Source organism: Xenopus laevis, chromosome 6L, assembly GCF_017654675.1.
Source record: "Xenopus laevis strain J_2021 chromosome 6L, Xenopus_laevis_v10.1, whole genome shotgun sequence".
Taxonomy (NCBI): Eukaryota; Metazoa; Chordata; class Amphibia; order Anura; family Pipidae; genus Xenopus; species Xenopus laevis.
Genome location: NC_054381.1, coordinates 32,091,560 through 32,115,663, shown reverse-complemented (window position 1 = coordinate 32,115,663; position 24,104 = coordinate 32,091,560). Strand labels below are relative to the sequence as shown.

The window sequence follows — 24,104 nt, the reverse complement described above, 5'->3', positions numbered from 1 at the left end:
ACCGTGCCTGAATCTATAAGGGCAATGTAATAAATCATCTTAAATTTAATCCTTGCCTAGTAACCCATAGAAACAAACCAGCAGGCAGCATTCACTGGTCAGCCGCTAGAAAACAATTATCTGATTGGTGGCTGCGGATTACTAGATGTGAGAAATCATGTTTTTTTCATTACATTAGCCCAATGTATTTCTATTGCAGCACTTCATTTTTAAAAAGTAACAGATAAGTCCCGTTTCCAGTTATAGCAACAGATAGATAGAGCAATCCTAAAGTAGGAATTCAGTGGAAACTGCAAGTCTAATGATTGTGAAAGTCTTCTTTTAATCTGATTTAGCTGGTTCTAGTAAATAAAGGAAAGTTGTCCACTTACCGACAAGTCTTATTACATTCAGTGTAGTGTTGGTTAAAATCGGTGCATTGGCCTTGTTCAAACTATAATCTGATCTCTTTCTGCTCTTCAGAGTTTCCCTTGAAACACTTTATTGAAAGAAAAAAAATTAATTATTATAAAACATTCAGAGAAGCAAGAAAATACAAGTAAAATGCTTATGTATAGTTTTAGGAGGTAGTAGCTTACTTATAAGAATGTTCTGATCTGATGTGATGCAAAGAACTGTAATTTTCAGCTAAAAACACAATTTTCACCCTTAAGAAAAATCCAATACATAAAGGTGGGGATGGGTAGGAGGCGGATGGAGAAGTCATCTGTGTGATGGCACACCTGCCTCTTTTGACTCAAGCATAGCCTAATGCAGGTTGCGATTAAATCAAAGCGCAGTCCGCAGGTCTCCCTAGTCTTGTCCCTTGATTCAACTGGCCTGCCCATAAATATTATCATTCCACTCCCAATGTCACCTGTTCCAACCCCCTCCCTGTTTGGAACAGTATCCAATCAAAGGTGGCAAACCTAGCTGAGCTTGGAATGGCCTTCGCTAGGGGAGTTCACAAAAAGAGACACGCTAGACTGTATTCAGTGTATAACTACACATACTGTATGAGGTCAACACATTACCTGGAATGCTTGGGACCTACAGTTTTCAAGGTCAGAGGAGCACCAGGCCTAAAACAGGGGTCGGTGTGAGTGTGTGCGTATTTATGGACGCTGGGTTTAATTTGGCGGGTTGAACTTGATGGACTTTGTACTTTTTTCAACGCAACTTAACAATTTAACATATACTATGAAAACTTTTGGAAAAATATCAAAAAATAAAAACTGTTTTGCAATTAATATGGATCTTTTTTCTAGGTGAGCTGTCGTTGACACTTATGATTATCGAAAATCTGAGAATTAGGTACGAATAAGATGTTGTGGGTGCTGTCATTGAGGGTTTTCAAAGCAATTTGCATAATGAGTTTCCTTGAAATCTATCTGCATTATTATAATCTGGGATTACTAACAGGCAAATTGATGAATATTTATATGGATAATGCCGAGATGAGCCTTAATATTTTGGGAAATATTCATTTTAATTAATGTCATTTCTATACATATTGCATGAATCAGTACCTGTTGGTGTTGTCAAAAAATTAACATGATGATGTGGAAAATACAAAGGAAAAAATACAAATGTAAATATTTTACATGAAACTCTATGGGGGAGATTTATCAAGGGTCAAACTGAATTCACGGGAATTTTCGAAGTAAAAAAAAAATCAAAATTCGAAGTAATTTTTTGGATACTTTGACCATCGAATAGGATACTACGACTTTGAATAGAAATAAAATAGTTTGAATATTCGACCATTCAATAATCGAAGTACTGTCTCTTTAAAAAAACTTCGACTTCAATACTTCGCCAAATTAAACCTGCCAAAGTGCTATGTTAGCCCATGGGGACCTTCTAGAGCAGTTTTCTAAGGTTTTTGAAGTTGAAGAAAAATTGTTCGAACAAACGATTTAACTTCAACCACAAATGGACAAATTCGATTAAAAAAAAACACTTTGATAGTCAAAGTAATTCAATTCGATGGTCGAATTTCGAAGTATTTTCAACTTTGAAATTCGACCCTTGATAAATCTGCCCGTATTTGTTTTATGCCACATGATAAACTCAGCGTGCAGGCTATGAGAAGATTTGTGGTGGTAAAAAATTTTTATTGCTGTTGCGAATAGTGTAGTCTCTAACCATAATGTGCAATACCTTTTGTATATTATTTCAGTGATTATATTACATTTTTGGTGGTTTTGATGCATTTTTAGCCATTTTATTGCATTTTCAGTTCTGCATAGGAATTGCTTGCTTGTTTCTATCCATAAAACTTACTTGGCCAAGCTAAAATGTTCAAATTGTGATTTTGACAGCTGATTACAATAAGAAAACCATTGAATCTTTATAATTGGAGAAATTTATCTTGGCGAAAATACGCTCCTGTGCTCCAGGAGAGAGTTAATCTGGAGAAGAGAGATGAATTTACTCTAATGCAAAGAGAATTTTCACCACTGTTAATTCTGCCAAACTTGGTCTTTTCTCCTTTTAGTAAATTGGTGATGTTGAGGGAAATCTTCCTTTTTGGTGAAGCTACACTGCATCTACTGATACTGTTTGTGGCCTGGGACGATCCTGCCCAATTTGCCGCCCGAGGCGGCCTTAGTTTTTGCGCCCGCCTCTCACCTTCAGTGCCGGACGGGTACACGTCGCTCTCTGCTCTAGAAAAGCCGAATTTCCGGGTTGAAAACCGGAAATGCGGCTCTTAGTTACCAGGAGCAGCAGTTTTGCTACCCCTGGCAACAAGGGGGGCGCTGCAGACTCAGGCAAGTGCCTCAACTCGCCTCATTGGCGGAGTGCCCCTGCTTGTGGCCTTGCAATATCTGGGGCGATTTGTTACATGATAATGCCCAAATGCATTTATTAGATTTAACATACTGGAAAAGAAGAGGGAATACCGCAGCATCTTTTTTATACTGTGACAGCTTGCGGATGGAACATTAGATTTAATATAACAAACCATATGCCGAACATCACGACACTTAGGGGGTTATTTATCAAAGATCGAATTTTAGCTTTGCTTTTTTAGAACTCAAATGAACTCAAAACTGGAATGGTTTCTAATTTAAGAAAAAACTTGAATGTAAAAAAGTGAAATTGGTGAATTCAGGGTTAACAACCCAAAAACTTTAATTGATTTTTCGGCAAAAAAAAAAACCACGAACTGCTCAAAATGGTCGAGTTTTCGAGTGAAACCCAGCAAAAAAACTTGAACATCATGAAGGCTATTAAGATCTCAAAATCAAATGATTAAAGGGACCTCTGCCATTGACTTATACATATAATAAATGTTGAAAAAGTTGAGCTTTTTTAACCCGACAAATTTGAGTTTTGACTGAAAAATACCCTCGCAAACTTGAATTTTTTGTGTAGTCATTGCACCCAAATATAGGATACGGCAACCATGTTACCTTTTTGTGGGAGCATCTCCTGTTTGCTCATCAATATAATCTCTTTTCAGTTCTTCAGGGACATCACTATCACTATCATATTCCTGATAAGCACTCTTTTCTAGCTCATCTGATTCATACTGAAAACAGAAGAAAAGGCGAACATCATTTTTTTTAAAAAAAATTCAATGAAGAGATTTTAAAGACAAAAATCAGTTACAAAATCTTGCTATTGCAATAGTAGTCTGAGAAAACTCAACGCAGAGCAAATAAACATGAAAGTAAATATAAAAAAGTTGTAGCTGCACATGCTGCTTTGCAGGAGTATGATATGTTGGAATACTAAAAAAAAAACAATGCATTGCAGGTAAAAAACAACTTGCTAATTTTCATGCATTTTTACATAGTGCTTTGAATGAGCCCTATACAATATTACCTTGTATGCACAAAACACAACCAAAGTTATGAAGTACAATTGAAATCTTACAGTAGTAGAATTTAGATTGCGGAAAGTGAATCAGGGCATCTCTGAATCTGAATAATTGCAACTCACATCCCCATTGTCCCCTGACACCTTCTCTTCCTCAAGATTCCTTGCTGTTCAGATTGTATTCCATTTTAACCTGCTTTTCTAATCTTGGTGGTTTGTTTCTACCCTTTGATTTATTCTCTTAAATAACCATCTCCACAAATCTCTCTCACTTTATATTCAACCCTTTTAAACTGCATGTTTACTGCTTAAAGGGCACCTATCACAGCCAAAATCAAATACATATGAACAATCTAACCAGTATAAGCTAAACACGTTTAATCAAACTACATATATAGTTTTTTGAAAAAACTGCAGGTTTTAAAAAAATCCCTTACTTTTTCAAATGGGTTCTTTCACTGAGGGAGGCCATACTGAGACTCTAACAGAGACTCTAATATGCAAATTTCAGGAGCATGCTCAGATTGTAACACTGCTTTGAGTATTCTACCCAGAATACCTTGTTTAAGTAAACTCCTCCACTAGAAGTATCATGAGATTTCCCTATCTTGTCCCCTGCTGGTAAAGTCATTATGTAAATGAAGGGCACACACTAACTTCCAGCAGGTGGCAGCACTACTGAACAGCAGCTAACACTTTGGCTGATTTGAAAATAGCTTAGAAGGGTTTATAAGCAAACAAGGAATTTCAACTGAGCATGTGTGAGATTTCAGAGCTACAGTTGGCTGGGAAGATATAGGTAGGAGGAGCCAGTGAAATCCAAGATGCCTGCCTCAGCTAGAACTGCAGTGGAGATAGGGGAGAACTTACAGAATGTATAGTGAGCTGATCATTTACATTACACAAACAATTCAAACTGTTTTAAAAATCGGATTTCTTGAACTTTCACATAGTGTATTTACTTAGTAAATGATTTTGGTCATGATTGGTGCCCTTTAAGTTCCCTACATACGATCTTCTACCCACCAACTCAACCTTTTTAATAAATGAACTTCAAATTTCTCAGTATACAGTTCTGCACACCTTACCCTTTTTCTTTGCGCCTTCTTTAATCCCTTTCAAGGGAACTTATAAAGGGTATACACCTATATACACAATTTTATCAACATAAACCAAATAAATAGTACTTATGCTGAAAATACTTTCTGCCTGTTGTTTTAAAAATGCATATTTAAAGTACTTTTATTATATATTAGTAATGGAGCATTACTTTACTTCCACAGTCTAACTGGAGATCATATGCTCTACATAAACAATCCCTGCTCTTTACCCTTTGTTGAGAATGTTTTGTTTTACGGATAATTATGCAGAGGGATTATCTATGCATTAGTTATCTATATTATCTACCTCTCAAGAAGGTACCTCTGGACTAGCTTTAATGCCTCTATACAGCTAAACTATTAACAGAATCCATGGTTTTTCAATATGAAAAAAACTGGCAAAAGTATTTTAGCATTGAGCTCATGATGAACTTTTCAAGCAAACCTTTTATAGCTCAATTTTCCCATCAGTCCTCTCTTCAAATTTTAAAAGCAATTGGGTTGTATTTGCTAAACTTTGTAATAAAAAACAAATATTAAAAAAGGTACAAAATCCAAAACTTTGGTACACAAAATTAACATATTTTACAGCTACAAAACATCTTTAGGTATTGTTTACCTTGCATTAAATAAGCAGTAAAATGGCCCTGAAATACCATATAGAGGTTTTGCAAATGCCTTGTTTTTCCACTGTTGCTAGTTAAAAGGAGAACTCTTACCCCATTTGCAGCAAGAACATCCTCTGTGTCATCATCTTTTATAGCAGCCTGTATCTCAAAGGGATTTCCTCCATTTGTGTACTGTTCAAATAATGACACTGCTGCCGATTCAGCGGAAGAGGTTTGCTTACTTGGCGACATAGAAGGGGAGCGAGACTGTCCCAAGCATTTGAATTCCTGTTGAAGAAGTAAATTTTGTAACTAAGCACAGGTATTCATTAAAAATTATTGACGTATTCTGAAAACTCTTTATCATTAACAAAAGGGCTGCTTGAGGTACAATTATATCACTAATTATGAAATACAGAGAGATAGATAGATGATAGATAGATAGATAGATAGATAGATAATAGATAGATAGATAGATAGATAGATAGATAGATAGATAGATAGATAGATAATAGATTGATGATAGATAGAGAGATAGATAGATAGATACCGTAGATAGATAATAGATAGAGAGATAGATAGATAGATAGATAGATAGAAAGTATATATCATATCAATAGATACATTGTGTGCAACTTACTGTAGTTTTCTGGCAATGCCTTATCATCTTGGATAGGCAGATTTATCAGAAATTACATTTTCAAAAAAAAATCTTGAATGAATCTTGAAATCTTAAAAACTCTATTGTGTAAAAATATGTAAGTACATTGAACACGGTGAAAACACATTCTACCCATCGTTTTTTATGAGTCTACCAAATTGATCTCGAAAACTGAACTGAAACTGAAAAAGAAACTTAAAATTTGCTAATAAGCAAAAGGGGACATATAGGGCAGCCACCATTCAATGTTCCCTCTAATTCCTTCTTGGCTTTATGTGCGGAAAAAAATTATCTTGTGCGCACATTTTCAACTTTTGTGCACAGTTTGTAAACACTGCGTGCTCAGGTCAGAATGAATACAAATGTTTGTGTTTTCACACAAAATTCTTTATGCACACCACAATTTGAGCCCTTTGAGCTATAAATACAGCAAAACCTTAATTTTACATCCCCTGATTTTCTTTCCTCTCATTTTACACCAATTTTTGGTCCCACCAATATATAATGTATATTATACTTCCCACGTTTTACATTTTCCCGGATTTTACATAATTTTTTGGGTTCCCAAATATGGGGGTTCTACTGTAGCAGTGGTGATTTGACTCTACTGTGCAGTAGCAATAAACCAACACATTATTCATATTTCTCCTGCTCATATCTGGTTTCATATTTTGCCTCCTGAAAATGACTTGGAATGAGGTTTCATAACCCAAAATGAACATAAAGAGTCTCCTCCTAAATAGTTTTTTTCGGTCATCGTGACTTAAACCAATTTCATTCTACAACAGTAGCCCAATAAATAATATCATATCAAACTATACACTGGCAGAAGTATTTCAGACAGATTAGGTTACTCATAAATGCTTTAGCATAAGCACAGGGTGACTTTGTTCCAGTCTTGAGAATGGCGCAAGATATATACAGTATAGTATTACATTCTTCCTTGCTGTCAGCAACATGCTCAGGGATGAACTGCAACACTAGCCAAGAAAAGCTAGACAAGCAAGAAGTCAGTGGAGTCTCACTGTGGAGCCGAGTACACAAAGACTAAGCGATCAACCCTGTTTGGGTAATATATGTCATTTGCCACAAATTCTGCTGTTAAATTACTTAGTTTGTCTTAATATTTAATGTAAATATTTAATATAATAAGTCAGTTTGTTGGTATCAGGTCTAGTATTCCATAACAGCAAATCAGAGCTTGGGTATTAAACAGGAGACTAGTGAATTCTATTTACTTGATTGTTATCAGGGTTTCTGGATAACTAATATCTGTACTAATAATCGAAATTATTTATAATCAGCCTTATATTGTGACATTTATATTCTATATATACATAGAATATTGTGCTTTGGTCTGTAATGACTGCAGCACAGAGCACGTGCAGTAAATCAGCAGAGAAGATGGGGAGCTACTGGGGCATCATAGGAGGCACATATCTTTACTGCCAAAGGGCTGTGGTTGCCTTGGGCTGGTACAGAACCCATAAAACATAACGTCCAACAATTCTGTCCAACTTTTATAGTTAAGCTTTAGTTCTCCTTTAAATACATGATTTAATCACAACTAAAATACTTTTAACTGATCAAAGTGAAGTTGATGTGTTTGCAGCAGCCTTGATTTTCTGCAGAAGCCACGGCTGCTTATATTGTCACAGTAATAAACAAGCCTGTTTTGCAGCTATAAAAATCATATCTTAATATCATCTAGTAATCATAAAGCATGTACAAAGAGAAAGCAAAGTGCACGATTCACCACCGTCTATTTCCCTAATTCTTCCATACATTTTACCAAAAGAAAATAATATGGATGTTATCACTGTGTCTAAAGACCAATTTATATTTTAATCAGCCATATTCCATAAACTGAGACGGTTGCTTATGAAAAGAAACAAGGCAAGAACAAATACAAATAAGAATATATACAATTAGAAACAAAAAAAGTATGTTTTTTAATCTGATTTTGCTAAACTGCAATGAAATATCAAAACTTTAAAAAAAATCTGTGTCTCTATGGCCCATTGTTGCAGGCATATATGTGTCAAGTGTATTCTACGTAAAAATTTAAATTGTTTGAGTTTGTCCCTGTCTAAGATCAGTTGGTTGTAGGGTTTTTGGTAACATCTTTCCAGCTATCATATTACTGGTTAATTAAGTTTGTTTGTCAAGTAAAACTTCAAATGTTCGGTTAATGTAGTGTGTATTCTAACTTGTTCCCCAGAGGTGACTCCAAATCCTTTTCAAGTGGATTGCTATGATTGAGAAGTGGCCATGCCTCAAATTGCTCCAGGAAAGTGTGTCTGAGTTGAAGATATTGGTAGTGAAAAAGTTACACTCGGTGCCCTAAGTTGCTTATATGTAGACAATGTCCCTTCCATCTTCAATTGCTTTTTGGGGTTCTTTTGGCAGAGTTTGGAAAAACAGCAAGTATGCAATAGCCCAGAGGAGTGCATATATTAGTTATATACTCCGTTTGGGGTCGTTAGGATGGATATTTGAAATACGGATAAACAGGTCTACGTCTGCAGTTTTGAATAACCTCCAAGGACCCTAGACTCAAGGCGTGTAACTTCAAATTCCATGGATGGGCAAAATCCTTATTTCTGGGGCAGCAAACAGAAACTATGTAAACTGGGAAGTGCTAATTACCCCTAAGTTTGAGAAAGGTATGTTATATCTCACAAGAGTCTGAACAGAAAATATAATTTAAGTAAAAAGTAAATGAGAGAGAATAATAAATATACAGTGAGCAAATTACTCACATGTAGTTGTAAGATGCTAAAACTTGACTTGACAGGACAAAGTTCCCAGGTCTCATTTTCAAGGAACATTCTTAGTTCTTCGAGGCGCGTTCTAAAAAATAAAATTATGTTTATTAAATCACAAAAAAAGAACGCCTCATGCATAATCTGTTTGGTGCCGAACATAAATAAATCATTGATATCATCCCAATGTCTTGAACAGGATAAAAAATAATCAGTAATTCAAGGGAAGTGGTGAGCAGACTTGAGTGTTAAAGGCTACAAAAATGTATTAACTTTCTAAATGCAGCTCATGCACTTCACCAAATACAAAGTAAAATATGAATCATTAAACTTTCATAAAACTCCCAGAGACTTTAGATCCCATGGGTTTACAACACAGAATGACTAATGTATGTGGGATAACTCAGTAGATAATTTGAAAAATTGACAGGTAATATTTTTTCTAAATAAACATAGTAAAGCTTTAAATCGTAAAAATATAAATCTATTATTGCTTTTTACACTTGATTATAAGTGTATCCCTTTTCAGCAGTATTTTTAGCATGAGAATACTTTAATTGGGTTACTATGAACTCAAGCTCCAATGAATTGGTTCCAGTTGCAGAATTCAGGAACATTTAGATCATATAGCTGACCACACACACAAAGTTTTCATGTAAGTTAATCAGTTGACATTGTATATAATTTGGACCTAAATTCTATAAACATCAAGCTAAACTTACTGGTGTGTGTGCCTACCTTCAGTGCCCTAAGGTCTTACTTGGCAAAAACTTTATAGTCATTTGAAACATCTCATCCCTAACCCTAATACACTGGCATCCCAGATATCATATATACAAATGACTATATTGCCCTTTCCTCAGCAACAATCCAAACATGCAGTTTCCTGCCTTGTGTCTAGGGTCTTTGAAAACCCTGTTAAATTGTCTTTAGGCCCGGCCAAGCCACCCTCTCAAATATCTACTTTAACAACCCCCTTCAAAACATGTAAATGCAAACTGTAACATTCCAGTATTGAAAGTCAGGGCCACACATGTGGAATAAGGAATCTACTAAGGCCTCTTCCAAGTTGCCAAACAGTTTGAGAATGACTGCTTTCCACATCACAAATGTATCATGAAATAAAAAGTGGTCAATACAAAGGTATATAATTAATTCATCAGAAATAATATAAGTTGATACCAATTACACAATTACTTGCCTGTGCCACTGCTTCTGTCCCACTTAGAAGCCAATAGACTGTATTTTCTGTAAAGGTTGTGGACAAAACAGGCTCAAAACTGCAGAATCTTTGCTGCAAGGTTTATTTAACACCTGTGTTGAATAAACCTTGCAGCAAAGATTCTGCGGTTTTGAGCCTGTTTTGACCACAACCTTTACAGAATATATAATTAATTCCTCCTGCTTTGTTTGACTTGTTTCTTTAAAAGTGTTACTTATCAGTTTCAGTCTTGCATTAACCTCCATTGTCCATATTTTTTTTTTATGGGATTCCATAGTTATTGTAGTATTATAATACATGTAAATAAGCCAGAAGGATCATGTCCTAGCAACTGGGGGGGGGGGGGGGGGGTAAAGAAGGGCAGGCTGACACAGGCATTAATGGAGTATCATTTTCCTGGTATCGTGGCAGCAAGAAAACCTCACTGAGATTGCTCATAGACTAAACTATGTCAAGTACTGTTCATAAAGAAATGCTTAGTGAGACTTTTAGGATATCCACAACCAACACTGAAATCATATTAAATTACTCTTCTGCTTCATGTATTTTTCTAAAAAAAAAAAAAAAAAAGACTGTTACAGACATTGCAGATAGAATGCAGGTATTTGTGTCATGTTAACCTCGAAACCTGAAACAGATTTTTTTAAATTCTGTCGCATTGTTTCAGGCAATGTTATGCAACCTACTACACCACTTAAAAGTCCATTCAATGAGTGCAGTGGATTACTGTAAGATCTTCTGCAGAATTAAACAACAGCCCAGCGGAATACAGAGCTTATCAGAACAAGCTTAGGAAACCAATAAGCAGTCTATGTGCATGAGGCAAGTGATATGACGGTCAAGCTGCCAAATCTGTTCTTTTATACAATTTCTATTCTGTTTTTCTATTCTCTCTACACTTCTATTGTGACCTCCGTTCCCTAAATGTCATTGACATTTATATAATAATGATTCAATAAAGTGGAACACATGACAAAAGAAGAAAAAATGAGGCAGCATAATACTCTTTTCCAAAAGGAAATTTTCTTCTTTTATCTATATCTGAGAAAAGAAAGGTTTAGAACATAATAGTGTCATGGATGAAGGCTAGCTGCATGTATTTCCATCTATAAACTTAAAAAATGTGTCTTACTACCCCTAGTACAGGAGAGTGCTAAACCAGGTGGGAACATTGCCTTCCCTTGGACCAGCTTGACATTGCATCTAAGTTACTGACTGGTAATGTCCAATTTAGATTGTCTTAATAAGAAGCAGAATTCACGGTCTGCCAGCTGTGATAGCTTAGGAGCATTCCATCAGCCTAGCCTTCAATATGCTCTGATGGGTCACACCTAAATGATCACGATGAAAGCTATTTGAAATGTCTTCTGTTGGCCTGGAACATTTGAAATATCCACAGAGTTTTATTGTTAGGAGGACTATAATATCTGGGTTACAGTACATTCGCTGAAGGCCTTTCTCTGTGAAGCCAGGTATCATATGCTAGTTAAACCCGTACAGAGACCATGAAAATCTCTTTACTAAGAGGCCTATTTAAAGCTGCTCATGCTTTTCAGCACAAGCAATCATTAAGGACTCTTTAAGCAATCTTTTGCCTGAACAGGCTTTTGGAATTAAGAAAAACTATGGCAGCTTTTAGGTGCCGAAGACTTTCTTCATTACAAAAGACCGTTTGGGTAAAATGATTGAAATTACCGAAGTGTTTTCCTTTGGAAATTCAAGTGCCAAAAAGCGTTTTACACAGCAGCTCTTCCGTTTACAACTTCATCAATCTGGCCAGAATTCCCCTAGCAACCATGCATTGATTTGACTAAAAGACTGGAATATGAATAGGAGAGGCCTGAATAGACAGAGGAGTAATCAAAAGTAGCAATAACAATACATTTGCAACTGGAAAGAGTCAGAAGAAGAAGTCAAATTATTAAAAAACTATAAAATAAATAAATAATGAATGAAGACCAGCAGAAAAGATGCTTAGAACTGGCCATTCTATAACATACAAAAAGTTATCTATAATATGAAGCACCCCTTTTTTTTAACTTTATTTAGTTGATTTTGTCACAAATAATAATCATAACAGAAGGGAAAACAAAAGAAAATAAAAAGTAAAACAAATATAAAGAAAGAAAAAATGTGGAACAGGTTATCCAAATGCAATAAAATATCGCAGAGCTACACAGGGTGCAGTGATACAAAACTTTGCTTCGTGGAATGGGAGCACAAGGCGGCACCACCAAGGGTGTTTTGTCATCTTAACTTCATAAGGGCCTGTGCATTTGGGGTCTTAACCATATCATGTAACCTAGTGTCCAGCTTTCTATGCTCTGCCTCTGTAGAGCTACACATTAAGAAAAAGCTCCAGATCATGGATTCTTTATGTCACTCAGCCGTTGTGGGAATGTTAGGAAAGTGGAATATGAATCACCCCTTTAAGGGAGACCTTCAACTTTCAATGAGACTTATCATATAGAATGGCTAATTCTAAGCATTTTTCCTTTTTCATAGCTTGAATTGTTTGTCTTCTTCTTCTGACTCATTCAAGCTTTCAAATAGGGCTACAAATGTGTTGTTATTGCTACTTTGTTTTACTTATCTTTCTCTACAGGCCCTCTCCTATTCATATTCCAGTATCTTGTTGAAAGGGTTGCAAGACCCTAGCAGATTGCTGAAATTACAAACTGGAGAGCTGCTGAATAAAAAGTTAAATAATTCAAAAACCACCAATGATAATAAAAAAAGAAAATTGTCATTATCTATATTATACTAAAAGTGAAATTTATCAAAATGCAATTTTATCAAAATGTAGCAAAAGTTTTTTTTTGTAAACTCGATAAATTCGAGTATTTGGGTTTTTTACATTCAAGGTTTTTATAAATAAGAAAACATTTGAGATATGAGTTTATTCGAGGTATAAACAACCTCACAAACTCGACCTTTGATAAATAACCCCCTACAAGTCAATTTAAAGGTGAACAACCCCTTTAAGTTTAATAACCACAAAGCTCAATAATATTCTAAAATTGTATAGAAATGAATAATGAACACATTGTTATGAACTGATCTGCTGTGACTTAAGCGTGGAAAAAAATTATGACAATCAGAAAAGGGTTTAGTAACTGTTGGATCTGCTGCCAATGTTTCAAGAGTCCCCAAATTTCCAATTTTTTTTAATATTAACTTTCAAATTGTAGATTGTATAGTAAACAATGTACCCCCCCCCCCCCCATTGTAAAATATAAGGATATGAAAAGTTACTGAGCAGGTCCGTGTCTACATAAACCAAAGGTCACATGATTTTAAGCCCTGAAACTCTGAGATGACATTTTACAGCCCTATTATTTTACAACAGAGGGTAAAGTATTTATTATACATGTTTCCATGAGTTTTGACATAAGTGTTATCAAGTTCTGCTGATATGAGTGATAAGAGTTAAGTATACATTTTACCGTTTATTCAAGGCTTTCGTGCATTATAAGATTCTAAATGACAGGAAGTCATAATAATATAAATAGCTTGTGTATGATGAAATAAACCAATTTAATACATAAAAGTTCAAAACCTAGATTATGAAAATGCAGAAATCTTACACACATAACTGTTAATAATCACTTCTTGCTGTGAAAAATCCCCTTATAAGTATCAAATTCCAGCATAGGCGGCCACTGTTAAGTAGTAGATCCTCTTGAATAAGCATGAGAAAATCTATCATTTTTGACAGTGGAATGCTTTTAGAAAATCAATTTCAGTGCTAGATGAAACCAATAATTTGGAACAGAAGAGCCATGACTGCAAGAATAGGTTTAGAATTCTGCTGCACAGCTTTGCATGGGAACTTAGCACAGAAAAACACATTTAATGCAAAATATAATACGTTTATATGATTTTTTCGATTTCAGTTTCTATAAAGTTTAAGGGCCTAGCTTGCTTTGCACACCGAAATGTCTATGTGGGTTTATATTTACAGAAGCTACTTTATTGTGTGGCAGAGGTTTTCACACTGCTTCAAGCCATTCTTAAGTAATATTTATTTGGGCCCCTTATCTCAGTCTCAAGATATCTAGAAACTTTCTTTTAACTGTCACTCTGTTAAGTTAAAAGATTACGTACTCCTCAACTATTATGACAGCAACTTTTTGCCCTTTATTTCCTAAATTAAAAATCAGTAAGCACAAATTCTTTGAGGAGAAGGTATGTATGGATTGAATTGTGATAAACTGCAACACTAAGGGGGTTATTTATCAAAGGTCGAGTTTTAGAGGTTTGTGAGGTTTTTTATACCTTGAATTAACTCACAACTTGAATGTTTTCTAATTTAAGAAAAAACTTCAATGGAGTGGAACTCGAATCTGTGAATTCAGGGTTAACAACCTGAAGACAAATTAATTGAGTTTTCTGCGGGGAAAAAAAACTAGAATCGCTCAAATTAATTGAGTTTTCATGCGAAACCCATTGAAAAAAAAAAACATCATGAAGGCTATTAACATCTGCCCTTGACTTCTGCATGACCTCAACAGGTTTTAGCTGGAGTATTTTCGGACTGTAGCTATTTTTAGCTTTGAGGTATCATAAATCTGTTTTTTTTTAATTTTAACCTGAAAATTCGAGTTTTGAATCAAAACTACCCTCAAATACCTACACCTAAAATTTTAAATTTTTGGGAAAACTCAACTTAACCATTGATAAATAACCCACTCAATACACTTAGAAACATTTCTTTTTTTTTTTCTTAACTTGATATTACAGAAATCTTAACAAACAAGGGAAAGTTGTGCTCACAGCTTATTTTTAAAACCATTAGGCAGGGGTGCAATGAGGCTGTGACCACAAAAGCTTGAAATATATTGCAATATATGGACAAACAATCCCTGTGTTGTTTAAAGGGTAAGGCATTTTTCAGTAGCTGTATGCACAAAATGACTCAATGTCTTAAATATATTGATAATGGGTTGAGTGCAAAAGACTCTTGTATTCGTCTATTACAGAAATCTTTTCAGCATTAGGGTGATTTGAAAATCCAACCACTAGATATTTTTCCATAATGAAACAATGGGAATATGCACCATAATCCTTTAAGGACTGCATATTTCAGTTATCTGTACAGTATTTTCTTTATTTATTTATCTAATGTATTAGATTAAAATGTGTTCATAATGTATCATTTACTAAAGGACTAGTGTGTATAAGGCAACACAAATACAAACATTAAATAATGAAAACTCAATTATTGTACTTCACCTATTTAAAGAATCAAACCTGCATCTTCTTTGTGTGTTACAGTGTAAAACACTACGAACTGCAACATGCCAAAAGAATTTAACTATATTACGGCAAACAAGATGAAGCTGCAAATTAATTCTTGCATCTACAATCAGCATACATATTTCTTGGCAAGTTAAGATGCCCATAAGGGGTATCCTGACAATAGCCCCTGAGCCAAAATAACTGACACATTTCTATTGTTCCAGATGTGATGACTGATGGTGACTGATTAACCATACACTGATGGTGAGTTATCAGATAACATATTACCAATATGCCCAAACCACCCAATATTCATTGTATGAGGAAAACAACTGGAATAGGCAGGACACCATAAAGCTACCAAAAATACATTTTGCATGATATTATCAGTATATGGATTGCCAGGGTGTGACCCCCTGTGAATTCCTTTATCGTTCAGTGGCCAGATTCCAACATGCAGACTGGACATTTACAGGAAACTAAAAAAAAAACAGAGACAATTGAGTAGAATTCAGAAATATAATACATTTACCTGTGATAATTTTTAAAGTAGTTGACACTTTGTTTTCTAATGGACTCCTGTAAAGCCTCAGATTTACTCCCGCAAAACTCTTCCCCAACCTGCATTAACCTGAAAGATAATACCAACACTTGGTTATGGTCTTGTACTCTCTTCTTGATTTTAATATTTGTATTACTTATTATTAATTGTGTGCTTTCAGTCCACAAAACGCAGCATTTTTTTTATTGAGATATTATTTAACCTTTTTTTTCCCATAATGGTGTGATTTCAGTCCACAAAATGAAAAATGTTTTTATTATAATTCATAGATGGACAAAACATTTAGGATTAGGATTTGCAATTTTGTAAGACAAGATTATATAAATCATTGATACTGCATATGAATAAAGACATTAATGGTGATTTTGATGATGATGATATTAAAATTACCTGCTGATTATATCTAAAACAAAGATAAAATCATCATATTTGAAGTTGGACATGTCCGTTCCAAGAAGATACGTTTTGACTTTTAGTTGAACATCCTGAAAACCAATAACAAACAATAAAAAAAAAAAGAAGAAAAGAACATTTATCTGTCAGACACTTGCAGGGTAACCTGTCAGATGTTCCATCAGTCAAAAATAAATAAATAGTCCGCAAACACATTCTTACAAAAGCAGACTTTTTCCTTCTGATGCTCAACAGAGCAGAAAGAGAACATACTGAAATGTCAGGAAAGTAAAAGAAGATGAAAACACCATGTAAAACTAAAACTTAACAAGGCACTTTATTCAGCTTGAGCTTTCAGTGTTCTCCTTTACTTTACATTACATGGTTTAAATCTCCATCAGGTTTTGTTGAAAGTTGCTACATAAGGGTTTATAAGAGTTTATAGAAAAAGACAGCTTTGAAGACAGATATGAAATGTGTGAAATATGCTGCTTTTATTTCTCCCAGGAACAGATTTGAATTTTCTTGTTCAGTACTGCAGTACCGGTCTTGTTCAGTACTGCATTTCTTTAGCCTTGAGATGACAATGAAAGTCAAATTTGTTTCTGAATTTCCCTTCTACAGTAAAAAATTAGTATCTTGGTCTCATACATCATATTATGCATTTGTTTTGCACATCCTGTGCCTAAGTAATTTACAAAGTCTACATATTGAGTGCTTTGTCAATGAGTATTTTGGTAGGCACAGGATTCATAGGCTGGCAGATGAAAACACACGCGGTCTTTCATCCATCTAGCTACTGGCACGGCCCACTAGTTTCTTATATCTAGTCCAAGCAATCACTTCTCCATGCAGAAGACAAGGACATGTACGACATTGAGTCTGAGTTCAGGATCATTATCAACCTTCTAGAGAATCAGGTCTATTTTTGGGAGCACAATAACATTAAGCTGCAAGGAAAGGGTACTAGGAAAGAAGATTCTTAGGCAAACAGGTATGTAATGTAATCAGGTTCCAGAGAGAGCAGAAGTAGGCTCCACAGAGAGAAGACGTTAATTCCATTAGCTTTTAACCAGTCTATAAATAAGGGAATCTCACATTTATTATCATGCGGGGATACTAGCTGGTTTTAGTGATACTAATAGGATTCCTATATGATTAGTCTTTTACTCATAGGACATGCTCCTGTTTATTTTGATATATGGAAAACATACATTTCAGAATGTTAAGCCCCTTTGCTTTGTGATATCAAACAAACATTGCAATCATTTCTATGCTGCAGGGTGTACTGAGAGGTGTAGCACTCGAAGGCTTGTGCCCAGGGCGGCAGTTTTAGGTATTTTATGTTTTTTATTGAAACCTTTACAACAGAATATTAATATAACTTAGACTAAACATGTCAGACAATAATATCATGAAGGACCAAAATCCCCCCCCCCCCAGGCCAAATGTCCTGGTGGAGTGCTTGACAATGGGACAAATATGGTGAATAAAACTTTCAGAAAAAGAAGTCACTTCCCATGCTGTCCGGTACTTCCTATCAAATCTGGCAGCAGAGGCAGGGGGTAGGGGGCTTCCTTAGGCAGAATGTGGACAGAAGTGACATCACATGCAGGCACGTTGCATAGTAACATATACTGATGTGATTGTGCATGCATGGATGGCCACTCATGGGTCCAGTGCATAGGGCAGCACCGGACCCAAATGTGCTACTGGGCGTACTGTTAAATTTTTGCTAGACTGAACAAAATCCATTAGAATAATTGTATATAAGCAATCCAGTAACAACACAACCAATCAAAGGTTGTGATTTCATTTGGTAAGCTTTAGTAAGTAACGTGTGGGGGCATGCACTCAAGAGTTTCTCCTTTTTCATGTCATTTGTTTACTTTATTTGTCCTCAGACTATAGAGTCACTCTTCCTATTTAGGTGACAAAAGTGGATGGGGAGAGGGTAACCTATTCTGTGATACACTGCATGGTCAAATGTGGCAATGTAAAATTACAAAGAATTTGGGGTTATAGTAAAAAGTTTATGAAAGAACCATTCTGGATATCCATATATAAATCAAAAATAATGTTGAAACATTTTCACCACATTTTGCCCATATTGCCATGAAAATTGTCGAGATGCTTTCTTGGTTTAATCAAGGGACATCACAAACTACTGGAACTACTACTAATACTACTAAGTTATACCAAACATATGTTTTCTAGGTCAGGGCAATATACTGTCACTTTTGTCCTATGAACATAAAAGCTTTATCAGTTTCCATTATAATTTATGGCAATCACCCTTCTGAATAACTACAGATGGAGACATCAACAATGTCTCAATACTTACATCTGCTGCAAAGGTCACAAAGAAGATAACTTTGTGAAGAATAAATTACAGTAAGGTATGGCGGTAAATGGTATATATATCTTAATTGGGCAATTTGCAACTGCTTTTAGCCTCAATGTTCAAATAGGTAGACATTGTTCCTGCATATAGAGAATAAGAATCTGGCAAAGGTCAATGCACCAGATAAGCAAGAGCAGAAATTAAGGAACAGAAGGACTTAATAGTTATAGATGGCAACATATTTTTTTTTCCATCACTTCCCATAGCCTTTCTGTAGTGTTAAAATTCCCTTGACAGGTTGCATAGCCTAGAGGTCCTGGAGGTAACATTACATCATTTAGGGGCAGGCATTCAAAAATTGCCTTTTATTATAAAGGAAACGTTTTAGCAACAATACCCTAGGTTAACCTATAGAAAAAGACCTTGCTTGGGTCAGGGCGAGTAGCTCTAAACAATGATCAATAACATAATCCAGAACAATTAATTGTTCTCTGACTCTTATTTCAATTTAAATTGATTGCACTGATAAATAATGTTTTCAAGTAAACTTCTTCTATGGGCTTTACTTTTATCCAGTGTTTGTTATTGCATTGCTTTAGCCACAGGACTTCTATTTACGCACATTGTAATGGTGCATTTGTAATGTCATAAACAATATAGGTCATATAATTCACATGCCTTGATGAAATGTATGAATGTTGGATCACGTAAGGTCAAACTAATGTTTTGCGGATGACAGGGCAGAAACATATTCATCATTCAAACTTCTACTATACCTGTCCCAACAATTATGCCTCTGTCAAAATAATTAAACCTTGTTTCTCTCGCAGTGATAGACTAAATATTGGGCAAGGGGGAACACCCTGCATTTATAATGTATGGCCGTATGTATGATGTAATATTATCTAAATAACATAGGAACTACAGCTCAGTGGAATAATCTGCTTTTAATATACTCTGTATGACTAATTGCTCCATTTGGTTTCATTATGTAAAGAACTAATAAGACACCTTACATGTATTACTTATGAATAACTTTGGTTAGGTATCAATAATAAAAGTTATGATGGAAAATATTCCCTTCCATAAATTAATTCACATTTATCCAGATCTAAATTATTGCTACAGTTAAAAGAGGAACAATATCCCAGCGCTGAAGTTTTTCTCTGTATTCTAGCTACCAATATTTATCAGCAACGACTAAACTTTATTAGGTTTGCTAGTTTGTATTTAGAAAGACACAAATGGGAAAACAACCTGCCATATGCGAGACAGTCCATGCTCCAATTTCTTTTTTATATAACTTCGATCAAAGTTGGTATCTTCTGTTCCACTGACATTGTTCATGTCTGAAGAAAAAATGAAAGATGTTAGAATAACCAGAATGTTTTCTTTACCAGGCATAACATTAAGAAGCCTGTATTTCTTTTTTTTGTCTAAAAAACACAAAAATCTCTAATAAAAAATTTGCCAAGTAAAAGCATAGAAGTTAATGGAAGCTGCAATGACCCTATTGGACATTTTTTAGCCATTCAGACTTCTAGACGTTTTGAAGTTTTTTGTATTTTTTAGCACATTTTTCAGATTTTTTTTTTTCGTGCTGACAAATTACATGGAAATTTTGATTTTAGAGAAAATGTATTTTTTCGTGGTTTCAAAAACCACTAAAATGAGAATGGGCCTCCCCTTGATGCAAAAAATATATACAGTAAATACAGTTGAATGTTAAAGTAGGTCATCCCTTGACGGATTACATATTTAATAAAAAAAAAAAAAAAATAAGAAATGACTACTAGATACCTTATTAGACCTTAATAACTATTAGGAGTTGTCACCTGTTGAGAATTGCACAGCCTAATAAAATCTCTGATGCAACAAACTTTGGGCTGCCACTCAACAACCATGGGCTCCTCCAAAGAATGAGGACCTGAAAAAGCAGGGGAAGGCTATAAAAAGATTTTAAAATGTATCCATCTCCCAATTTCCACTGTCTGTGGACCATAGGGACTGCAAAAAGAAAATCTGAAAATCATAAGTACCATGACTTGATGCATTTTTAAAATGCATTAACAAATTTATATTCAAGTATTAACATATTTAAACCTCAATTTTAAATCCCATAATTTTAAGTTCCATATTTCATAATTCATAATCTCATCAAACACTGCATATTAAAATGGCATTTATAGGTGAGATCCTAACCAATTTGACATAATAAAAAATAAAATAAAGAAGCAAACGCATACTTGGCAAAAACATTCCAGAAATTGTCTGAGATTTCTTTACATTATCAAAACAGTACTCTGATGTATTCAGATGTTTCATATCCATATTCAGAGATGAAACATAACCCCCAGTGATTTATTAAACAGCTTTTAGTGAGATCTAAAATGAAAGCTTGCCATAGAACAGCTTAATATTCCAAAACAGTGTCAGTTTAAAGTATGTGACATTTCAATTTCACTCATGGTATATTCTTCTTTTTTTGGGGTTAACAGTTTAAAGATTCAGCAAAATGTATTTATATGGTTGGAACAGTGTCTATTCTACATGGATATCAAATTCAATTTTGGAATCAGGATTCCTAGGTACTATTTTATATTGAATGGCTCAAATATATTGAGCTCTTTTGCTACAAATATTAAAGAATTCACACTATTTTTACCCCTCTAAATCAAGTTAACCCAATGATGGCCAAAGTAGCCTAGATGCTTCCTCCCACCATGTGCTCCATTTTGGTGCAATTCTGAATAGTACAGGCAGAGTGCAAGTGTGTTCATAACATGCTAGTTTGTGACCATTATTTTGCACTTTTTCCCCTGCTCTGCACTTTATTATTACCCCTTGTGTGCAGTGGCACCCTACTTCTTGAATATGAAGTCACTTATTTCCAAGAAAGCAAGACTTTTGCTTAGCTAAATTACTCTTTTTTTATATTGAGCCTATAAGTCACACTATTGTTCTTTGGAATCTTCCAGTGAGAGCTGGCTAAAACCAATGTATCAGAAAAGTAAATTATAGTTACAGGACCTACACCACAGGCTCTATTATCCCAATTCACACATCTCCCCAGCTCACTTATCACATCATTAATGTGTTTTTATACCAACCTATTTTAGCCTCACTGAAACTCAATGTACAAACTTGGAGCCCTTATCGACACTCTTGGTTTGGTAGGATTGCTGCTATCAAAATGATGTTTCTCCCATGAATTCTATAGCCAAAAACTGTATTGGATAAACTGTAATCTGATGTACTGAATTTAATCTGGGCAGAGGAAGTACTATTTGTACAAGAAACTCAGGGAGGGCTTGGAGTTCCAAACCTATCCAACTATTATAAAGCAACCCACTCAAACATGCAAAGGAATGGATAGAATATATTCCATCAACTGAATGTTCTAAACTGGAACGATCATATAGATCAGTGACCCCCAACCAGTAGCTTGTGAGCAACATGTTGCTCTCCAACCCCTTGGCTGTTGCTCCCGGTATCCTCAATTAGGTGTTTTTTTTAAAATTCCAGTCTTGGAAACAAGTTTTAATTGCATAAAACTAAGTATAGTGCCAAGAAGAGCCTCCTGTAGACTGCCAGTCCACATAGGGGCTACCAAATGCCAACCACATAGGGGATAACCACATAGGGGATACCAAATGCCAACCACAGCCATTATTTGTTACCCCCTATGGACTTTTTCATGCTTGTGTTGCTCCCCAAATCTTTTTACACTTGAATGTGGCTCACGGGTAAAAAAGGTTGGGGAACGCTGATATAGATGAACTCCACACTTAAATTAAACTCCCACAATATCCTGCTTTATTACATTCCACTATCCACATTCTGACACTGTGGCAAAGGGCATTAACTAAGCACAACTTGCTTGTACAACCTTCACCAGTGACACCTATCTTGGAGAACCTGGACTTTCCTTCAAAATCAGAATAGGCAAACCTATTTTAGCTGAACACACTGTTTCATCCAATAAACAGAAAGTTAAAGGGATCCCAGGATTTCCACTGAGACCTAAAAGTGAATGTGCTCTCTAGATTCAGATATCAAATAAGACATTATGCAGTCATATGAAAAAGTTTGGGAACCCCTCTTAATTCTTTAGAGTTTTGTTTATCATTGGCTGAGCTTTCAAATTAGCAACTTCCTTTTAATACTGTATATAACATGCCTTATGGAAACAGTAGTATTTCAGCAGTGACAAAGTTTATTGGATTAAGAGAAAATATGCAATATGCATCATAACAAAATAAGACAGGTGCATAAATTTGGGCACCCCAACAGAGATATTACATCAATACTTAGTTGAGTCTCCTTTTGCAAATGTAACAGCCTCTAGACACCTCCTATAGCCTTTGAGGAGTGTCTGTATTCCTGATGGTGGTATCTTTGACCATTTGTCCACACAAAATCTCTACAGTTCAGTTAAATTTGATAGCTGCCGAGCATGGACAGCCTGCTTCAAATAATCCGATAGATTTTCCACGATATTCAAATTGGGGCCAATCCAGGATATTTTACTTCTCCCTCTGCATAAATGCCTTTGTAGATTTTGAAGTGTGTTTAGGGTCATTATTGTCTTGTTGGAATATCCAACCCCTGTGCAACTTCAACTTTGTGACTGATGCTTGAACATTATCCTGAAGAATTTGTTGATATTGGATTGAATTCATCCGACCCTCGACTTTAACAAGTGCCCCAGTCCTTGAACTAGCCACACAGCCCCACAGCATGATGGATTGTCTCATCAGTCCAAAGGACATTGTTCCAAAATGACTGTGGCTTGTCTAAATGAGCTTTTGCATACAACAAGGGCTTCTTTCTCATCACCCTGCCATACAGATGTTCTTTGTGCAAATTACACAAACATATGCCTAAACATATGCAATAGGTATATCAACTATTATGTTGCGTGCCAGCTTTGTTATAAAATGGCATTGCTGTAACTAAGGAGGGTCGGGCCCGGGTGCAGGCCATGCAGCCTGACCCCCCCCACCCCCCTACGGACACCGTTTTTTGTGTGCCTTCGCATCGGAGTAGGCGCCCTGAGGGCCCCAAGGGGATGCGGACCCGGGTGCATTTGCACCACCCGCACCTCCAGTAGATAAGCCACTATAAAATGCGCTACATGCACATGGTCACTATCAGTCAAAAACATGGGACTGGTAAAGAAAATACAATTTTCTTGCTGTAAGGCCTTGTGGAACCTAGTTTAGTTTTAATCCTTTCCACCCCTTGAATCAGCAGAGATAGTTTAAGTGCAGCTAATTACCTTGGTATAATGCGCTCACCTTGTTCTTTCTCTCCCTCCCACAATTGCTCTAGTTTAAAATTGGCAAATTAAAACAGCTCTCCAACTGCGCTTTAGTCTACAATGCAGCTTGTTGTTTTG

At 35.5% G+C, this 24,104-nt stretch overlaps 1 protein-coding gene across 2 annotated transcripts in view; it reads right to left on the bottom strand.

The window, feature by feature from the left end:
- The window catches only part of vps50.L (VPS50 EARP/GARPII complex subunit L homeolog), a 123,911-nt gene that overhangs the window by 35,355 nt on the left and 64,452 nt on the right, over positions 1–24,104 (bottom strand). For both annotated transcript variants that reach the window (XM_018267314.2, XM_018267313.2), the window contains exons 14-20: positions 19,961–20,052; positions 16,357–16,451; positions 15,937–16,035; positions 8,939–9,029; positions 5,627–5,803; positions 3,399–3,517; positions 372–478 (exon numbers count right to left, since the gene is read on the bottom strand). In XM_018267314.2, coding sequence (XP_018122803.1) covers positions 372–478; positions 3,399–3,517; positions 5,627–5,803; positions 8,939–9,029; positions 15,937–16,035; positions 16,357–16,451; positions 19,961–20,052 — 780 coding nt within the window. The remainder of the gene's footprint in view (positions 1–371; positions 479–3,398; positions 3,518–5,626; positions 5,804–8,938; positions 9,030–15,936; positions 16,036–16,356; positions 16,452–19,960; positions 20,053–24,104) is intronic.